The sequence below is a fragment of the Alligator sinensis genome, unplaced genomic scaffold, assembly GCF_000455745.1.
Source record: "Alligator sinensis unplaced genomic scaffold, ASM45574v1 scaffold442_1, whole genome shotgun sequence".
Taxonomy (NCBI): domain Eukaryota; kingdom Metazoa; phylum Chordata; order Crocodylia; family Alligatoridae; genus Alligator; species Alligator sinensis.
Window position 1 is genome coordinate 2,058,901 of NW_005841829.1, and position 19,096 is coordinate 2,077,996.

The 19,096-nt window shown below is 44.4% G+C and overlaps 1 protein-coding gene across 1 annotated transcript in view; it reads right to left on the reverse strand.

Moving 5' to 3' along the window:
• Positions 1-2,118: 2,118 nt before the first annotated feature.
• Positions 2,119-19,096, reverse strand: part of LDLRAD3 (low density lipoprotein receptor class A domain containing 3) — a 148,913-nt gene continuing 131,935 nt past the window's right edge. The window contains exons 6-7 of the mRNA XM_014526969.2: positions 5,206-5,551; positions 2,119-3,099 (exon numbers count right to left, since the gene is read on the reverse strand). Coding sequence (XP_014382455.1) covers positions 2,826-3,099; positions 5,206-5,551 — 620 coding nt within the window. The 3' untranslated portion in view covers positions 2,119-2,825. The remainder of the gene's footprint in view (positions 3,100-5,205; positions 5,552-19,096) is intronic.

Genomic DNA, 19,096 nt, shown 5'->3' on the forward strand with positions numbered 1-19,096 from the left:
GTTTTCAGTTAGGTCTATAACTTTTCCTATTCAGACTAGGTGCCTGCCTCAGGCTGAATTGTTTTGGAAAGTTTCAGCTAAAAACAGTTTAGCTGTTTCCTAGAACAAGGTTATAGAAAGATGGTGTTCTACCATATTAAAAAAAATTCTTACTGCCATTTTGTTGACTAATCTCAGCTCCTTTAGGTAAAGGGAAGGAGTTGCTCTTGAGCAAGGGGAGCTTAGCATTAGGGGAACTTGGCAACATGGGCTTTCTGATGTTCCTGAGAAAGACCATCCAGATCTTTAGGTTTTGCTAAGTAGGAATCAATGTTCCCTCTAAGGAGCAACGGTCCATGAGCATGCTGTCTTGGTCCGGCGTGGGGCACTTACTGAAGGGGACTGAAAGCTGGGGGCCAGGGCCGGGGCCAGGGGCTGGAGCTGGGAGCCGGGGGCCAAGGGCTGAAGCCAGGGGCTGGTGGTTGGGGCTGGGGGCCAGAGCTGGGGCCCGGGGCCAGGGGCTGAAGGCTGGGGTTGAGCGCCGGAGCCGGTGCCGGGGGCCGGTGGATGGAGCCAGGGGCTGGGGCCAGGGGCCAGTGGCTGGAGACAGAGGCTGGTTCGGGCTCTGCCAGCTCCGGGGAAGTGCTCTGCTCCCCAGCCCTGATGCCACGTGCTTCCTCGCTCCCCGAGGTGATGCAGGGGGTGGCTCCGGGACAGTGCTCCGCTCCCCAACATGGCCTCGGGGCCGTGTCCCGGAGCCAGTGGAGCCTCACTTGGGGTAGGCAGCGGCTCCTCCCCGAGGTGAGGCAATGCAGGAATGGAGGCTGGGGTGGGTGGCTGACACAGACTCCGCCAGCTCCAGGGAAGTGCTCCACTCCCTGGCCCTGATGCGGGGGAGCAGAGCACTTCCCCGGAGCTGGCGGAGCCCACACCAGGCTCCGGCTCCAGCCTCTCGTGGTGCACAGCCTTGAAAAGACTGTGCACAGCCACACTTTTAGTTGTGCGTGGCCGCACACATGTGCGCCTTAGAGGGAACCTTGGTAGGAACTTATTTCATAGATTTCATAGACATTAGGGCTGGAAAGGACCTCGGAAGATCATCGAGTCCAGCCCCCTATTAAAATTTCAAAGCTAAGCTAACATTTTCAATGACACCAACAACACCAACACCTTACAACATTCCAACCTCAGACTTGATAAAACTGAAAGCAGCAACCAACCCACAAATATTATCAATCTCTCCATACACACACTTACCAAAACTGAAAAATCTGTCCTTTCTAAAGGCCTAAATTTCTGTCCAGAAATATACCCTAATAAAATACTATGGTTACAACATATCACCCCTCCCTTGAGCCTGTACGGAAAATCCTCAAACAATTGCAACCCAACTAAAAAGAGACCCTATTCTTAAAAAGATCTTCCCAGAGCCACCCATCCTAGCCTTCAAACAAGCACCGAACCTCGCTAACCTCATCACCAGAAGCAAACTTCCTCAAGCACAGAACACACCAAATGGATCCAGACCATGCCATGACAAGAAATGCAAAACCTGCCAACACATCTCCACCCCACCCCCTCCCCAACTATTACTACACCCCACAACAGAGCCATCAGCATCCCAGGATCTTACAGCTGCACCTCCAGAAATGTAATATATCTCATCCAATGCACCAAATGCCCTGATGGAAAATACGTAGGAGACACCAAAAAACAACTGTGCACCAGAATGAATGCACACCGGAAATCTATCAGACAGAAATACCTAATTACCTGTGGGGGCACATTTCTCACAAGAAAACCACTCTCTCTCCAATCTCTCAGTCCTGATCCTCAAAGAAAACTTACAAAACACAGATGAGCCTATGAACTTCACTTCATCAACCTCCTGGATACTAAAAATCATGGACTAAATATAGACATTGGATTTATGACACATTATAACCTGCCTGACATCTGACTCCCCAGGTATCTCTCCACTTTCATTCCCCTTCTCTCTTTTCCCCACTCCCCAGCCTGTCTCTCACCCATTGACTCCTCAATCTACATTTTCACTGACTACCTGTCTTGTCTGCATATCAGCCCAGCCTCTGGCTTCTTTACTTTTCATTCCATCCAGGAAGAGCACACACCAACTGCTGAAACTTCCTTAGCCTGACAAAAGGTTTTTGAACCCAAAAGCTTGCTTAATAATTGTTTTCCAACTATTTAAGTTGGTCTAATAAAAGATATCAGATTCACCCAGAAGAACCTTGTCTGCCATTTTCAATGACTATATTTGTACAGAGCATGCTCCCATCTGGGGATGGAGGGGCCAAACAGGACTGCTGCTTCTTGCTGCTGTGGGGCAGATGTGTAGTTGAGCATCAGATCTCAAAGCAGGGATACCTTATTTTTCTGTCCTGTACACTCAATTACTCCCTGTCATCTGTGCAGGCGACTGTGCCTGACTGAAGCGTGGAGAGGACAAGAGCCAGTCTGGAAACTGTAATGTAAATGCAAACGTGTGTGTCTGTGCGTGTGCGGGCACGTGTGTATTATCTATATATATTATATGTGCACCTATGTACATACATATACAATCTCCCAGAAATACATTAAATCACAAAGTCTTAGCATCAACATATTATACAGATTTGAACTGGAACCCTCCCTTACAAGCTTTTGGAAGTTCTGACGTGAACCTAGAACAAGAAGTCAGTGATGAGCTCAAATACTGAGTCCAAGTGTCTGTGAAATGTGCAGCAATCTGGAGTTGGATCCAAAATTAAATCCTTTTCTAAACATTGCTGCTCCCTCCTATTTCAGAAGGAAATAAACCACAACAGACTAACCCATATACACATTTAAAAAACCTGTAACATTTCTCTTTCAGCAGCAGAGTTGATCAGAGAGTCATTTTGCTCTGCTCTTGTCCCAAGAAGTGTCTCATGATGGTCCACATTGTTACTGATGCATCTTGTCTGACTGTGGTCTATGTGCAGGCTGTTTCCTGCCATTGGGGTGCCTGTGCTCACCGAGCTTCCTGTCCGAGATCGGTAAGGAGGGAGATCTGTCTGACTGGGAGATTCAGATTCTGAGCAGTAAGGGGGTGGAGGAAGATCAAACCAAGGGGGTCTGCTGCAAGATATACAAAAAAGCAACAGGTTACTGAAGACAATGGCATGTAGGGAGGAATAGTGAATTTTGTCCAACTGATTATGAATTTTTCCCCCAACAAAGTGATAAAACAACAGCAGCCCTATGATGCTTTCCATGGTAATGCCTACTGAGGATGTAAATACAAAAGTTTGGGGGAAATTCATCCATAGATATTAAAACCATGTTCTGGTCAAAAGTTAATATTGACAATAAAATTCTGCCTAAATGATTTTTTCTGCTATTTCAATTTTGACAGGGTATTCATTTTATGTCCTAAAATATTTCATCCCCTGTGCTGCCAATCACCTACTATGGTCAACGGCTGCCATTCAGCAATGAATAAAAGCTTTTTCTGGGATAACAATTACATAGTGTGGAAAGCACCTTGGGATACTGACAATAAGAAGATGGTATATAACCTTTTAGATGTAAGCTCAAGAAAAAAAACCTCACCAATACAGGAAGGTAATGGCTCATGTGATCTACTATATCCAAACAAACGATAAATTGAATTCTACGCAGGACATTTCATGTTCACTCCTGGGATACAGCTTACAAACCAACTGTTCTCTAAGTATGGACAATACTGTTAATGGCTTCAAAGAAACAGTTACTGTCAAAGAACAAGTGAAAGGGGAAATGAACGTTCCAGCAGGTTGATAATGGGATAAGGAACATTTAATTTTGGAGTTGCCTGCACTTTATACCAGCCCAGGTAAGTCGCAATCATAATTTGGATACCTGTCCAGTTAGTTGGTCTCAGTGAAGCGGCTAGTGGAAAGGCGTTGTCATTACAAAAAAGTCATGCTTGAAACAGGAACTACTTAACCGGTTTCAGCAAGGAAGTAAGGGAATGAATAGGCATGGAGAATCAATGACCTTCTCATCCCTACACTTCTCAATCACTTTTAAGGAAAACCGGTAGGGCAACAGATAGAGGTTTCCACTGCCATTACTTAAGCCATATCTCTCATGTGCAGATTTACAAACAGATAAAAAGGCTGTAGAGGCATATGTGCTGTCCTATAAATAAAGGCAGTGTCCAAAAGGGGTGTATATCTGTATTTGTGTGTGGATGGGATGCACAACACAAAAAGTGATATGGGCTAATTGGAAAGAGACAAAGGATTTTGGAAGGGATCACAAATGCATATTTTTTCTTGTATATTTACACAAACGCAGAGCCTTTACCCACCAAATGCCTTTGGAACAAACCGCAGACAGGGTTCCTTGGGTGAATTTGATATCTTTTATTAGACCAACCCACTGACTCCCCAGCCCAGCCTCTGGCTTCTTTACTTTTCATTCCATCCAGGAAGAGCGCACACCAACTGCTGAAACTTCCTTAGCCTGACGAAGGGTTTTTGAACCCGAAAGCTTGCTTAATAACTATTCTCCAACTATTTGGGTTGGTCTAATAAAAGATATCAAATTCACCCAAGGAACCTTGTCTGCCTATGTCCTTAGACCAACACGGCTAAAACCTACACCCTTTGGAACAAACCAGCACTGTTCTATTCCTGGCTTATGTTTCAGGCTAAATTTTTAAATGTGCTCAGGCCAATGGGGGAGGTGTCTAAATACCTTTCAAAATGTATGCCTCAGGGCCTCTAGCAGAAGAGCTATTTTAGAATTTTTCAAGCTTTGCTCCACATTGGCAAGGAGTAGCTAAGGAAGGGAGGGTTTTCTCCTTGTCATCTCTGTAGAATACAGCACTGCCAGGGGCACTGACTACTTCTGCTAAGAGTTGGCTTGATTTCAAGAGAGAGGTGCCCAAGCACCTTGTGGCCTGGATCAGCCAGGTGAACATCAATAAGGACCTGGATGCCATGCATATCTAAATCTCCTTCATAATATGCTCTGGAATTGGACCTGAAACTCACTTATTTTTCAGACTCAGGTGGAGGTTGGAAAGGGACATCTCCCATGGACTACTTTCATGAGACACAATCGGTACACAATGTGTGCAGCTTCCAGAGTAGAGGACTGCTATCAAGGCAATGATGCAAACACATGGGAGACACCTGTCTCACAGTCTACCGTTAGAATAACTCTGGTGATGGAACAATTAACGTTTGCACATACCTTTGGTCTAAAACAGCTTCTGAGTAGGATGGAGGAGAATCCAGATCCACTGGCCTATGATAGGCCTGGTTTGACATGTATTGAATACCATTGTTCACATTGTAGGTGACACTGCAATGATGTGGATGATCAAGGACAACCAGCCGGGACAGGAGGACAGGGTGCTGCAGCCGATGCACAGGCAGGGTCATGAGGTTGTTGCGCTTTCGCTGGTGGTGCAAGACCAAGGCAAGGAAGGCCATAACCAGCACAAAAATGACTGAACTGCCGATGATAGCATAGGTGATGCTGGGGTAATACAGCAGCTGGTTCTCCGAGGTCACATAATCTTGGCCACTACCAGTCTCTGTAAGAGACAGAAAAGGAAAGGGAAAGCCTGGGATTAGCCACAGTGTAGAATTCTGCGCTCATATTCAGCTGTGTTCGCTGCTAATGCACCATGTGACATGTTGCCAGACTAGGCTTCCAACTGAATTTTCTTTCTTCCTTCGAACTGTGGAAAATTAGTTTATTAAAAAAGTGCACGCACCAATCAAAGATTGGCTGACAGAATCACTCAGTCCCCGTTGGCTGAGTTGCACGCCTATGATCTTCACAGATGTGTTCACACACTGTAGGCAGAGAGCAAACTGACTAAGAAAGAGGAAATACATTAGATCCATCTAAAGAGACAGTCTTGCAGTGAATGTGCTGCAAAAATATCCTCCATCTGTACGCCTAACTGACAGAGTGATACTTTTTATGGATGGAAAAAAGGTCAGAATAGGAACATGCATGCACAGCATTTTAACAGCATTTTCTCTCCATTCTTCTCTTTATTTTATTGTATTTTTTTAATGTATTGAATCCAAGATGGAAAAGGCTAATTTTTAATATTAAAAATGCAGTTTCCAAAGCACTTTAAATTTACATGGTATCCTATAACAAACAGTAACCCGTTTTTCTGCTCCAAAGACCTTACCAACTAGGGTAAAAGCAAGAGAAAATACTGGACAAGTTATTCTGTACTGGGTGGCTGTTGGAAGGATTTGCATATTTAGAAGGACAATTGCCAGATGAAATAACTTTCAAGAACAGATATGTTGAGGGCAGTTGAGACAAAAATCAAGAATCCTTCTATTATATAGAGAAAAGGGTAGTAAAACAGAAGGTGCAAAGCCAAGGGTACAGAAGAGATCAGGCAATGCAAGGTGATGAATGCAGAGAACAAAATAGAGAAAAGGGCTGACATAAGAACACAGTCAGACAAGGTCAGGGAGAACCTTGTTGGTTAGCTTCAGTGTCACATGGCATTTGGATAGGAAATGGAACATGACATTAGCAACTGTCTTTTGAGCAAACTGGAGGAATAAAGTGGAGAAAGGAACACCAGAAAAGAAAAGATAGTAGTAATATCTGGGAAGCATATGAACAAGGATGCTATATGGGCAGATTTGCAGCTACTAAAGGAACAAAAGAATTTAATAAGAAACTGGAGACAAGAGGAAAATAAGAGATTTAGTTTAGGATTTGGAACAGAGAAACAAAAAGGTAGCTGAGATGATGATTTAAAGCCGCATTTAAATTGATAACAAAAGTATCAGTTACTGTTATTTGTATTACATTAGTGCCTAGAGGTTGGGGCAAAAGTCTCTTCAGAGAGGATCTCTTCTCTGAACACCTCATGGTATAAAGAGACAAGATCTCTCTCTCTCTCTCTCTCGCTCGTCTATTTATAGCATATATATAGATATCTATAAATCTATACATATCTATGTAGCTATATAGATATCTATATATAGTGACCGTCCTGGTTTGGCCGGCACACTCCAGGATTCTGTAGCCCAGTCCCAACTAGTTGGTCAAAGTCCCGGGTCAGAGTCTGGAGGGGAGGTGGAGCAGCCTGGGGTACCAGGCAAGTGGCCAGACAGGTATGGGAGCAAAGATGTGCCACATGTGGGCGGGGTGGTGCCTGCTCCAGTCCACATGCCTTGCTCCTGCTCGACTGCCTGCCTGGCACACCATGTAACTCCACCTCCCCGCCAGCCTATGGCCCTAGACTTCTGACCAACTTGCCAGGACTGCACTACTGATTCCTGGAATGTCCCAGTCAAACTGGGACGTATGGTCACTCTATATATAAGGGCTGTGAAAAAGAAAGAGGCAGGGAGAGATGAAGTGACAGAAGGCAAGTGACACGGCCAGGAATTGAATTAAATCTCCCAATTTCCAGTAACTAAATACATTAAAATCTCACTTTAGTCCAGAACAAAAAAAATCATTTATTTACTTTAAGCAGAAGGAAAAGACTAAGGTTCAAGGGGAAAACATCCCATTCCCAACTACAGGCTGCAGAACCAATGTTAGCAGATAATTTTCCTCCTTGTTGTCTACTGACAAACAATACTACTGGCCACACTGGGTGCTGAGTGAGACACAGACTGCGCAGTAGCCAAATAAAACTGCACAGTAACGCATCACAGCACCAACAGTGTTAATATGCTACTGCGCAGTAGTGGCACTTAAAGACTTTCTCCGGTTATTACACATTTATTTAGTACTTGATTATAGAAGTACTAAATAAATGTGTAGTAACCACTGCACAGTAGCATCTCATGTAGACATGCCCATTGTGTTGCAAACTTTGTAATGAATTTCCCCAGCATTTGGAGTGAAGGGAGGGGTGAGAAGGAGACTGCTAAAATAGTACATGCAATTTCAAATAGCTTGAAAGAATTATCCCACTATTGCATAGCAATGCTCACTGAATGTCTACCTCAGGATTTCTAGGCTATGGCTCTTAGTGTTTAAGTTGGTAGCTCACTTTGATAATAAATGCAACACACACCCTGGATGGCCACACTTAAAATAATTTCCCATTATTCAAGGAAGGTAATAAAATTGAAAGTGTCCCATTCTTTACTTTTAAATATCTTAGTTTAAAAAAATGGATGTCTTAGGAGGAAAAAAAGAGAGCGAGAAAGGAGCTATGCCAGAAATGAGGGAACATAATTATCAGCTGTGTTATCTGTGTCTAAAAATCTATTGCACTTAACCAAATAAATCTGGTTTATTGACATAACCATCATAACCACAAACCAGAAAGTTCTTTCATGGGCTAATCATATTCCAAGCTTGCCATGGCTTCATTCCAAGATTTCATGAATACCCACTGTCAGACTTCATTGAAGATCTTTACTCATGCTGTCAACACTGTGGACTGTCAAAGCTCCGATTCCTCTCCCCACACAAATGTGCTCAAGTGAAAGCTGTGAAAACCTTGAAATTAACAACCCACATTAGTTCTCTGGTTCAATAAAATGAGCCAGGGAAAGTTTGTGTGAAGAATCTCAAAGTAAAGCAGAATAGAAGGAAGAGGCAAAAGGAATTTACATGCATTAGTAAATGTAATTACCGCTCATCACATACAGCTGCTGCTTCTCTAATCCATTCCCTAATTCACAAACTGAATGGCTGAGTTCATGTCATATTACACATGCAAAGGGGCTAGAGGGAGGACAGTGATAAGCAATTAACACAGCTCTGCTCTAATTTGGACCTTCTCTGTCAACCAACATTGTCACTAGGAAGAGCGACAAGGTCTTTTTGAGTTTCTTTGGCAGTTGAGTTATGAGGTGAAGGGGAAAAAAGAGCTACAGTGATCTAGTTTTGGGGCTTATTTTTACATCAGGGATAATTCAGATACTTTTCATATAATAAATAATTATTTGCAGAAGATTTGAGGATGCTATAATCCAAGATTCAGGTGTGGAAAATTATTTTGGCTGGAGGGCCACTTAACAAGTTTTGGTGAGCTATCAAGGACTGTAAAGGTTGCCCCACCCCTTGACAGGTGCCCCACCCCCTAGTCACCATCTTGGGACTGAAAGCCTCACCTCTAACCCCTGACCTTTGCCACCAGAAATCCCTCCCCTTCCTCCCAGAAGTACTCCTTGGGGTGGAGGGGTTGCCACCTTGGAACCAACCCCCCCCAATCATATGCTAAAAATCAAACATATTTTAATTTCAAAAAGCATTTTTGTCCTGATTTATGCATGTTTGCATAGTGTACATAGAGGTGATCCCAAAATAAAGTCTTATTTTTGTATATTGTGTGTGCAGTGTACGTTGGGTGTGGTTCGGGGGGGGGGTGTGTGTGTGTGTAGGGTTTGTGGGGAGGGCGAGGGAGGATGAGAGTTTTGTGGGTTGTGCTGGGGTGTGTGTTTGTGTGTGGGAGTGAGGGGCACCAGGGGGATGGAGGATTGTGGGTCAGGAGAGTGAGGCACAGGCAATGCCAGGGTGCTTCAGGTCGGCAGTGAGGGGCAGGGGTAGGACACAGGCATATCACTGCCCCCCACAATCATATATCCCACCCCTCTGACAGCTATCCTCTTTTCTGAAACTGGAAATATGGTAACTCTCCCCCATCATGAGTCTTCCATTAAACTCAATACATTTACAGCAGTTTGACATGATCTGAGTGGAACAGGACATCAGTGCAGAGCGTAGGCAACCTAATTAGTTATCAACAGTTCATTGTGAAGTTGCATGTTTCCATTTCTTTAATAAGGCAGAGAATTTTAAAAGGATGAAAAACTAGAGCAGTATGTCAACTTCTCTACAAAACTTTTCAAGGTTGCTGTTTCTATTTAGCATTCCTCTACTATGGACTGAAATAGAAAGTGTCTGTGCATCTCAGTCTAACTATAAATGCAGAAGAAAGAATATATAAAAGCCCCACTTTTCCCGAAAGGGACTAGCCCAGGAAAATTATGAAGTGAAACATCTATTTTAGCTGGTTTGCTATTAGTTTTTGTGCACAAGAAATCCCTACCCTGTACTAAGAATTCAGGTACATTAACAGTCTAGATGGTATGTTAAAATGTCACACTGGGATTTCTCATCTACTTAGCAGGCGTTTAGGTTTCTTTCCTGTGTTTCCCAGCCAGTTCATTATACCTCCAGGAAGCTGCCACAAGCAACATGGATCTGGGGTATACACTCAAGTGTTCTGGAACTGGCAAAATGTTGATGGTTCAGAGAAAGAAAAAGAAGCCTGCTGAAAACTTCTTTTCCTTTACCAATACAGAGTATCTTTCTCCTTTTCTGGGAACAGGCCTTCCATGTGGGGAATAGGGCTCTGCCAAAAAATGATTACTTAGCCCCTATGCTCCCACCACAGCATACCAGAGTGAACAGGAGTTACTCATCTTTTGTGACAGAAGAACAGAACCCCAGGACCATCTTTCTTTATTCATAGTTTAACTTTCAGTTATTTTTGGAAGATGTGATGCAACAGGAACTTCCTGGCATTCCACCTCCATGGCAGTGCTGGTTTAACATAATAATCGAGTCTAATTTTCCTGACCACCCCCTGGCACTAACCTAAAGTCAGTAAACCCAGAGCATGTCCTATCATATAAGCTTGCCATTGCAGCTTAGTTGGCAACCTTTGAAAAGACAGTTTCCAGTTCAAATAAAGATTAGAAAAAACAAGCATTCCTTAAAGGTCATTTTCCAAAACAACACTCCAGACAGAAAACTGCTATATGTCTTAAAGCAAAACGAGGTACACATGACCTTTCTACAGCTCTGCTACAGGAGACATTTACTGTAGGTTTTCTTTCTGATAAGCTGGATCATATTAAAATGTGCAAAGAATTTCTGACGATTTTTTTTCTCTTTTGTCAAGAAACATTTGCAGAGGAAAAGAAATGTGTGATTGTTGTTCATCCAGCATGTTGCAAATATATTTCTTGAGAGATTTCTAATATCTGTAAGTACTTTACCCAGTAAAATATTCACTAAGAGAAAGCCATTCATAGTCCTTTTTCAGAGGAAGGATTTAAGATAGCAATCCACTCATAATATCAGTACATGACCTTTACTCTTTAAATTGAAGAGAAAACTTCCCACTAACTGTAGTGCACGAAGTTGCTCGTTATAGATGTGAACACACAGAGCAGGGGTGTCAAACCCTGTGGGCAGGATGAGTGGCGTGGGGCTGGTCCATGGGCCAGATAAGACCCATTGACCCCTCTTCTCCATGCTGGACCAAGAAGACACAAAGCCTGTTCTGTAATTTGCAATGCAGTAGTGTCCTCCCCAGCTAGCCTGGGACCTGTGCCATATGCAGCATCCTGCCCCACTGGTCTGGGAGCTGTGCTGCTGGTCTGGGACCACACTACTTGCGATTGCCCACTCAACAGCGCGGATCCTGGAGTAGGCACCATATGAAGTGCAGTTCCGGTCTGGTGGGGGTGGCTACCATGTGTAGTATAGATGACAGAGCAGATGCCACATGCAGTATGTATCCCAGGTCCACATACAGGACCAGTCCACCATGCACCGTGTGCATCAACTCAGACCCGGGGGACCACCAGAGGTTGGGTGATGGGGCTCTGTAGGCTGGGTATCTTTGACACCCCTGCTATAGATGGTGCTTCTAGGTATCATCAGAGTTATAGTATATGTGCAGTAGTGGGACTGTTAGCAGTGTCTGCTATATGAATTTTAAGAGTATACACACTGTATATCAGTGGTAGCCAACCTTTTAAGCAGGAGATCACCTTTGGCATTTAAAAGCAACCCAAGATCTACCATGCTCCCCCCTGCCCCCCCCCCCTCTCCAGTAGGTAAGTCCCACCTGGCCAGGGCCCCACTCAACTTACCCCTGCTCCTGCCTCTGCAGCACTGTCCCTCACTGAGGGGGCCTCAATCTAGTCCCCCCCTTCCCTCCCCCACAGACTGACCTGCTGGGCTAAGGCATGCGTGTGCACACGGGCACTCAGCCCCCTTCACCCCAGCCTTGGATTGATTCCAAGAGGCTCAGAGATATACTGCAAGAGGTTCCGAGATCTACCTATGGATCGAGATCTACTGGTTGGTGACCACTGCTGTATATAATGTATATGGCAGGAAGGTATAAGGGCCCTGAGAACATATTGGCTGGATGTAAGCATGATAGTTGCTTAGAAAAATATATGACTTTTTAGTTCTGCCCTAATAATTTTCTGCAAATGTTTACACACTGCAGAAGTCACTGAACTAAGTTTCTTGGTAATGCAGTCATCTTTCCTGAGTGAGAAACAGGTATAAGGCCAGGAAGGTTTATAAAGCCATGTCTGTTATACTGTTTCTTGCAATTCACAAAAATCAACTGGGCAGGCTGATTTAACTCAAATTCATAGCATTTTATTCTTTCATGGCTTTTTCTTAAAAAGGGCTATGTTTTCTGATAGCACCAGGTACAAACAGTTTATCAATGCCACTTATGCCTATTAAAACTTTATTACCTGGGAAATGCTGAATATGCAGACTAGAAATTTTGGAGTGCAAAATGTGTTTTGAATAATTTAGGGAAAGACTGATAATAGAAACATTATGGTTTGTGCTCAGAGGACTATTTTATTGACTGGGAACAAATTCACAGTCTCAAAGTTTTTTTTTAAAAAAAGATCTGAGAGTAACTACACTATGACTGTCAGACATTGGGATAAGGGGCTATTATTTTATCTCTTGCAAGCTTCTGCTCAACCCTGGCTTTTTCACACTTCATCAGGGAAGGAGGTTTTGAAATATATAATCTGACCAGACATCTGTAGCATTAATGAACACAAGTCACGGTCTATCTCCAACAAAGACAGTACTGTAACAACACATTTAAATTCCAATCGGTTAAAAAGCATGGCTACAGCTCAGAAGGTTAAAGGAGATGAAAATCAACTACAGGCAAGCAGAAAGTGAGTACATTATTACTTATTATTTGCACTGCAGTAGTGCCTAGAGGCTCCAATTAAGACCCCAACCTCTCAGATTTCTCATCTTTGCACAATTCCATTAAAACAAATCGGACATGAATTTTGTCCACTAGATTGTCAAAATGCTCATTATTCTGGCAATGTTCTTTCAGCAGCAATTTCTATATCTATTTTTTTGAATGCTACCAAATAAGTGCCAACCAAGTGGTACAACACTTTCATGTATTCCACAGCCATTCCCTACCTTCAGTTTCTTCACTTTGAGTGTGATTTTATTATGGAGTGAATTGACTTTAGTAAAAATGGAGTGGATGCATAACAGCCTTATTTTAGACTAAGTCTCTCTCTTTCATCATAAAGTTGCCCACAAGAAAATCTCTATCGGTTTATGCTGGACCGATTTACTATGGAGTAGGCGTCATGTGTCCTCTCTCATATTCTGTTTCACCCCAGGGACAGCAATTTACTCTATGTAAACTGGCTCCCTTGCCAACTAGTGACAATGTCTGTAACTGTTACACCCCTGTGAGATGTATTTCTTACTATGGAATAAACTTATCACAGAATACATTTGGGGATAAATTATTCTGCAGTAAACTGTTGTACAATTTTCACCTTAAACCCTAAAGGAATGAGATTTGTTCCAACAGCACGCAAAAATTCTGTCTGAAACAAATGCCTTTCTGTTTTTCACCTTTGCAAACACTGAAGACCAGTTTAATTAATAACAGAGGTTGTATCCTTGGGAGGAGCTAGCCTTTAGCTGAAGAAGTAGGCACTAAAACATGTGTTAGAAAAAAAAAAGCAGCAACTGCCAGCAACTTTGACTTCAGTCACTCTCTCAGCTTCTGACTCAGGCATTTTAAAGTCTATTTCCTTCTGTGGGTAAAAGGCTGCAGTACAGGCTAGCACACAGGGAACTGAACTGGGGTAGACTGACAAGACCTGGATTTTATTCTGGTCTGTCAGAGGTGACTGACCTTTAGCAAATCAATTTGCCTCTTCCTGCTTCTGTTTTCCCACCTGTGTTTTCAAAATATAGTGAAAAAAGGTACGACTAATACCTAGCTCTTATTATACTATTACTCTCGTCTGTTTTGTTGTAACTCCCTCCCACAGGCAGGCCATGGATAGTCCTGGGAGATAACATTTGCACTTTTCTGCACCAGTGCTCTGAAATCCAGTCCCATACCTCTCAACGTGCAGGAGGACTCTCGGTTCATTTTACCATGTTCTTTCACAGATGAAAGAACTGTATTAGCTAAGGGCTGGGCAGCAGTATGCAGTTTCCTTTCACATGCACCAGGGTTGGCAACCTATGGCCCACAAGACAGATTAGGCCCATAAAGGGATTGAATCTGGCTCATGAAGGTCCAACCCGGCCCACATTTTATTAGGCATACACTGATTCCCAGTTGTTTGAGCCAGTCAGTGTTTTGCTGATGGTGTGATGATTGCCTCTGGCCGTTCCAGTCAGCATGAAAGGCTGTTCTTTCTCAATGCAGTCACTGGAGCAGCTGGAGGGAAATGGTGGCCTGTGGCATCACCCAGGTCACAAGCTATGCCCCGCATTAATAAAAGGCTGCTGAAAGTATACATCAGGGATCAGCAAAGTGGATGCCAGAATACAGATGTACACCCCTGCTTGTTTAAAAGGAGAATGCCATCAGCGGGAATGGAGGCTTTTTATGTTCCCAATATTTTTCTTACCGCACTACCTAGGCACCCCTGGCAGACATTATTATTTTGGTTGTAGCAAAACAAAAAAAAATGCTACAGACACATATTCAAAGTCCCCGGGCTGGAGTGTGGCAGAAGCTACCATCTCTGGTGAGAGCCCGTCAGCAAGCCAGAAAGGCTCACAGAGGAGCTTGTAAGCCCTTTAAAATTCCAAGAGCCACCTGGGATCTGGCAACACTGCTACCCGGAGCCCTGGAATTCTGGGCTGCAGGTGGGCTCCTTGAAGATCCCAGACCAGCTGCAACCCAGGATCTCAGAGGTGCCCCTGGGAGGGGGAATGGCCTCCTCTCTTGCAGATCAGTTAGTTACTCCCATTCTCTGCAAACAGCAAGGTACATTCCCTTGCAGAGGACCAGGATCACCCTGGCTCACAGCAGCCAGGACTGAACTTGCAGCTCCAGTTTGTCAGCAGGGGTAAGGGTATGGACAGCATGCCCTCCTCCTCCTCACAGGCAGCTTCAGGCTGTTTGACAGCCCTGGTGGGGGAGGAAGCAGTGCATTCCAGAATGCTGGAAGACCAAGGGAAGCCCTATCACTTGTTGTGTAACATGCCACACATTCAAATAAAGCCTGATACAGACAAGCCACAAGGATGTTCTGCATTAAACAAGTAACATATTTGAAGCAGGTATGTCATTTTTGTGACTTGTTAACCATTCTTATCAGGTGATGACTTACTTTAAAGCATATCATGCCACAAATTAGTGTGTGATTGTGCTAACTGTATGATAAATGTAACACCTGCCAGAGGCCTAGAAGCCACTGGCAGGGCTAGAATTCCACTGTGCTAGTTGCTGTACAGATGCAAAGCACCACCTCAGATAGCTTACAGTTGTGGAATCAGAAAAAATATATGCCTTAAACTTTGACTATTTTAGTTATAAGATGACATAACCGCTTTGTGGAGAATTGCTGGCTCTGTATAGTAGAACAGATAAGAGAAAGTGTTTGTTCTTTGTAACTCCTCTGCAACTGCTTCGCTCACCGCGGCCTTGAAGATAGCAAAAAGTATGTACAACTCTGATTTGCAGGTGCAAGAAGGAGGTTTGTGAACTAACCTCGCCTCCCCCATTAGTTCCCATCCTAATTACAGCAAAGAAATAATGAAGTAATGTTATAGCCGCTTTTCATGCTAATTTCACTATATGATCACGTGAGTTATAAGCAACTGTTAAAAAGTATATAAGCCTCCTGATTTTGCTCTTGGGGGGGGACCCCTTCCAAGTGCTTGGGAGATCCATGTCACTTTGGAGTCCCCCCTACAGCTGTAGTTTCTTTTAAATAAAAGCTTCTGCTGACCTGACCCAAAAGTATGCTGCGTGTGTTTCCACGACAATTCCTGGTGCCGTGACTCGGATCCAGAACACAGGCTGAGAAAGGAGGACCGCAGACTGCCCCCCCCGAACCCCGAGGCGCCAAACTTGAGAGGTAAGAGACCTAATTCAAAATCTCTATTGGGGTTTCGGAGGAGGACTGCCTGTAGGCTCCCAACTTGGCCGTGGTAACTGGATCTGAACCTTGTTAAAACAGGTCAGTCTGAACCTTACTGCCGGCTAAAATTTTCTGTCTGGTAAAGGATCCCATTTTGTGTCTGGTAACGTACGTTTTATTTAGGGAGAAACTGTATGAAGCACCTTCATCCTACAGCACATCGGGCTTGTCGTTAATTAACTAAGGCGGTGTGGGGGAGGAGGTCTGGCTGACTGAATGAATGTGCATGTGTGTGTATTTAGAAATATGAGCCACTGACCAGGTCTGAGACTACGGTTGGGTTCAGCCGCCCCAATTCTGCCTGACAGGGCAGTTTTGAAAGCAAGGGGGCCCAACTGGAACCTCGTGACCCAGTGGACAGGGCTTCCCAGTGATTGAATAAATGTGTGTGTGTGCATTTAGAAAAATGAGCCACTGACCAGGTCTGGGACTAAGGCTGGGTCTAGCCGCCCCGATTCTGCCTAAAAAAGGTAGCGTCGAAAGCAAGGGGGCCCAGCTGAAACCTCGTGACCCAGTGGACAGGGCGTCTGAGTGATTTTGTCTTTTCCAAACCCCTTGTCCCAGTAGCTTCTGCCGAGAGCAGGAGTGAAAGGATTCCTCTTGTGTTTCCCATTCCCATTTCCATTTTATGAGCCGGTGTCGGGTCAGAAGCCTTTTGTCTGGGCAGTGAAAAACTGCGGGGCAAGGCACTGAGCGGCCCGGACATCCTAAATAAGCCTCTCCTACGTCTCCCTGTGTGACTGAAAATGGGAACGAGTCAGTCTAAACAAGTTCCCGTCCCCCCTAAGGGGACTCCGGCGTACTTTATGTACACACACTATTCTCCCGAGGCTTGCAAGTACCTGGATAAGTGGAACTGGTATACTAGGGATGATCCTGTGAAGCATTTTCCACAAGAAGGAACATTTGATCAGGATAAAATAGTGCACTTAAGAGGGGCTTTAGAGTCCCGTGGATCCAAAACACCACAAAACCAGTGGGACGCGTTCTTTTATTGGTATGATGAAATGTCCAAAAGGCGGACAGAATCTCAAACTAGGAGCCTAAAAGACTCTCAAGAAAAATTAAAACAGCAGTTACAAGCTGTTCGGGAGAAATTGGCTGCTCCCCCAAATTACACGCCGGCCACCGCTCCGATGTATCCAGCATTGCCCGGGGCGCCCCCACCACCGGAGCCAGCAGAGGATATCCTTGACCTTTGTTCGAACCCTGCTCTCCTGGGACTCCCACATCAGCAACAACCGGTTCAACATCAGGCTGCAGCCCAGGCTAGTAACTCATTAGCTGAAGCTCCTTCAGTAAATCCATCCACGGAGCTTAATAGTCTGGACTCATCCACCATATCTGCCACTCAATCATCACCAGTGTGGCAATTTACTCCTGGGTCACAACCCACCACAGGTGTATTTAGAAGAATGGGAATAGGCATGGAAAGATCTCCCATCAATCTTAGATCCCGAGCTGCACAAGTTTACCCCCTAAGACAAATGCCAGGCATTGGCACCGATGGACAAAATATAGTAACCGTGCATGCACCCTGGACTCCAGGTGATCTCTACAATTTAACTCAAAAATTCCCCAAAATCAGGGAAGACCCAGAAAAATTTCAGGAAGAATTGCAGACTGTTATAAATTGTTATAATCCAACATGGGCTGACATTAATCAGCTCATGCGATCGATTTTGCCCAAGGAAACTATGCTACGTCTGTATGCTGCCTGTACTTGGCCAGATCAAAACCCAGGGATTGGCCAAGACTTTATTGACAAGAGAAATGCTTTGGTTCAGGCAGTTCTCACAATTTGCCCAAAAAAGGCAGACTGGACCAAAATAAATACCTGTAAACAAAACAAAAATGAACACCCCAGTGACTATTTGGAACGCCTCAAACAGGCATTTGAACGATACTCAGGAATGGATAACCCAGTCGGAAATGCTAAACAAGCAATAGTGGCAGCATTCATCCAGGGACTTAACCCTAAAATTGCTGAGAAAATTCAAACAGTAATTATTGGCTGGGAAACTAAAGATTTGACTGAAGTCCTTGCTGCGGCTAACCATTTTCATAACAAATTGGAACGGTCTAAAGACAATGCCGAGTTTAAGTTAATGGCCTTACAGATTTCTCAGTTGCAGGGTCCAGGTAGAGGAAGGGGACGAGGACGGGGAAGGGGAGGCCCGGGTAGATTCAGGGGAAGAGATAGATCCTTGAGCCCACAAAACCCAGGCTATGGGAACCAATGTCATTATTGCAAGCAAGAAGGACATTGGAAATCAGAATGCCCCAAGCGCCCCGGCCAAGGACCCAGACCCCAGTCCCTGCCCCCACCTCCACTTCCTGTCAATTTTCCCAGTGTTGAATAGGACAGCCTGAGGGACAGTGACATCATCGCTCCTTTGCTTGCTACTGACCAATCTGGTCCGTTTGTTGAATGCCTTATTTCTGGTAAACCTGTCTCCTGTCTTGTCGACACCGGAGCATCCCGCTCCACGCTAAAGGCTGCTGAGTTTCCTTTTCTACCTTATTCTCCTGAAACTATAAATGCTGTCGGTATAGGCGGACAACCTATCCCACATCCCGTCTCTGAACCTGTCTCCATCTCTATTGGCCCTTTGTCTGAAAATCATGCCTTTCTTCTTAGCCCCTGTGCACCTGTCAACCTTCTTGGTAAGGATTTGTTGTGTAAACTGGGATGCGTGATTTATTGTAGCCCAGATGGTGTTTACCTTGAGGTACCAGAACATAGGGAAACTGAGCTTGTGGCTTTGCTAACCCAGGAGTACTCTGAACCTGACACTTCCTACTTGCAAGAGGAACTGTTGGCACGAGTACCTCCACAGCTGTGGTCCACCCATGCAAATGAAGTGGGGCACATGCTGAGTGCTGAACCAGTGCGTATCATCTTGAACCCTGCCAAGCCA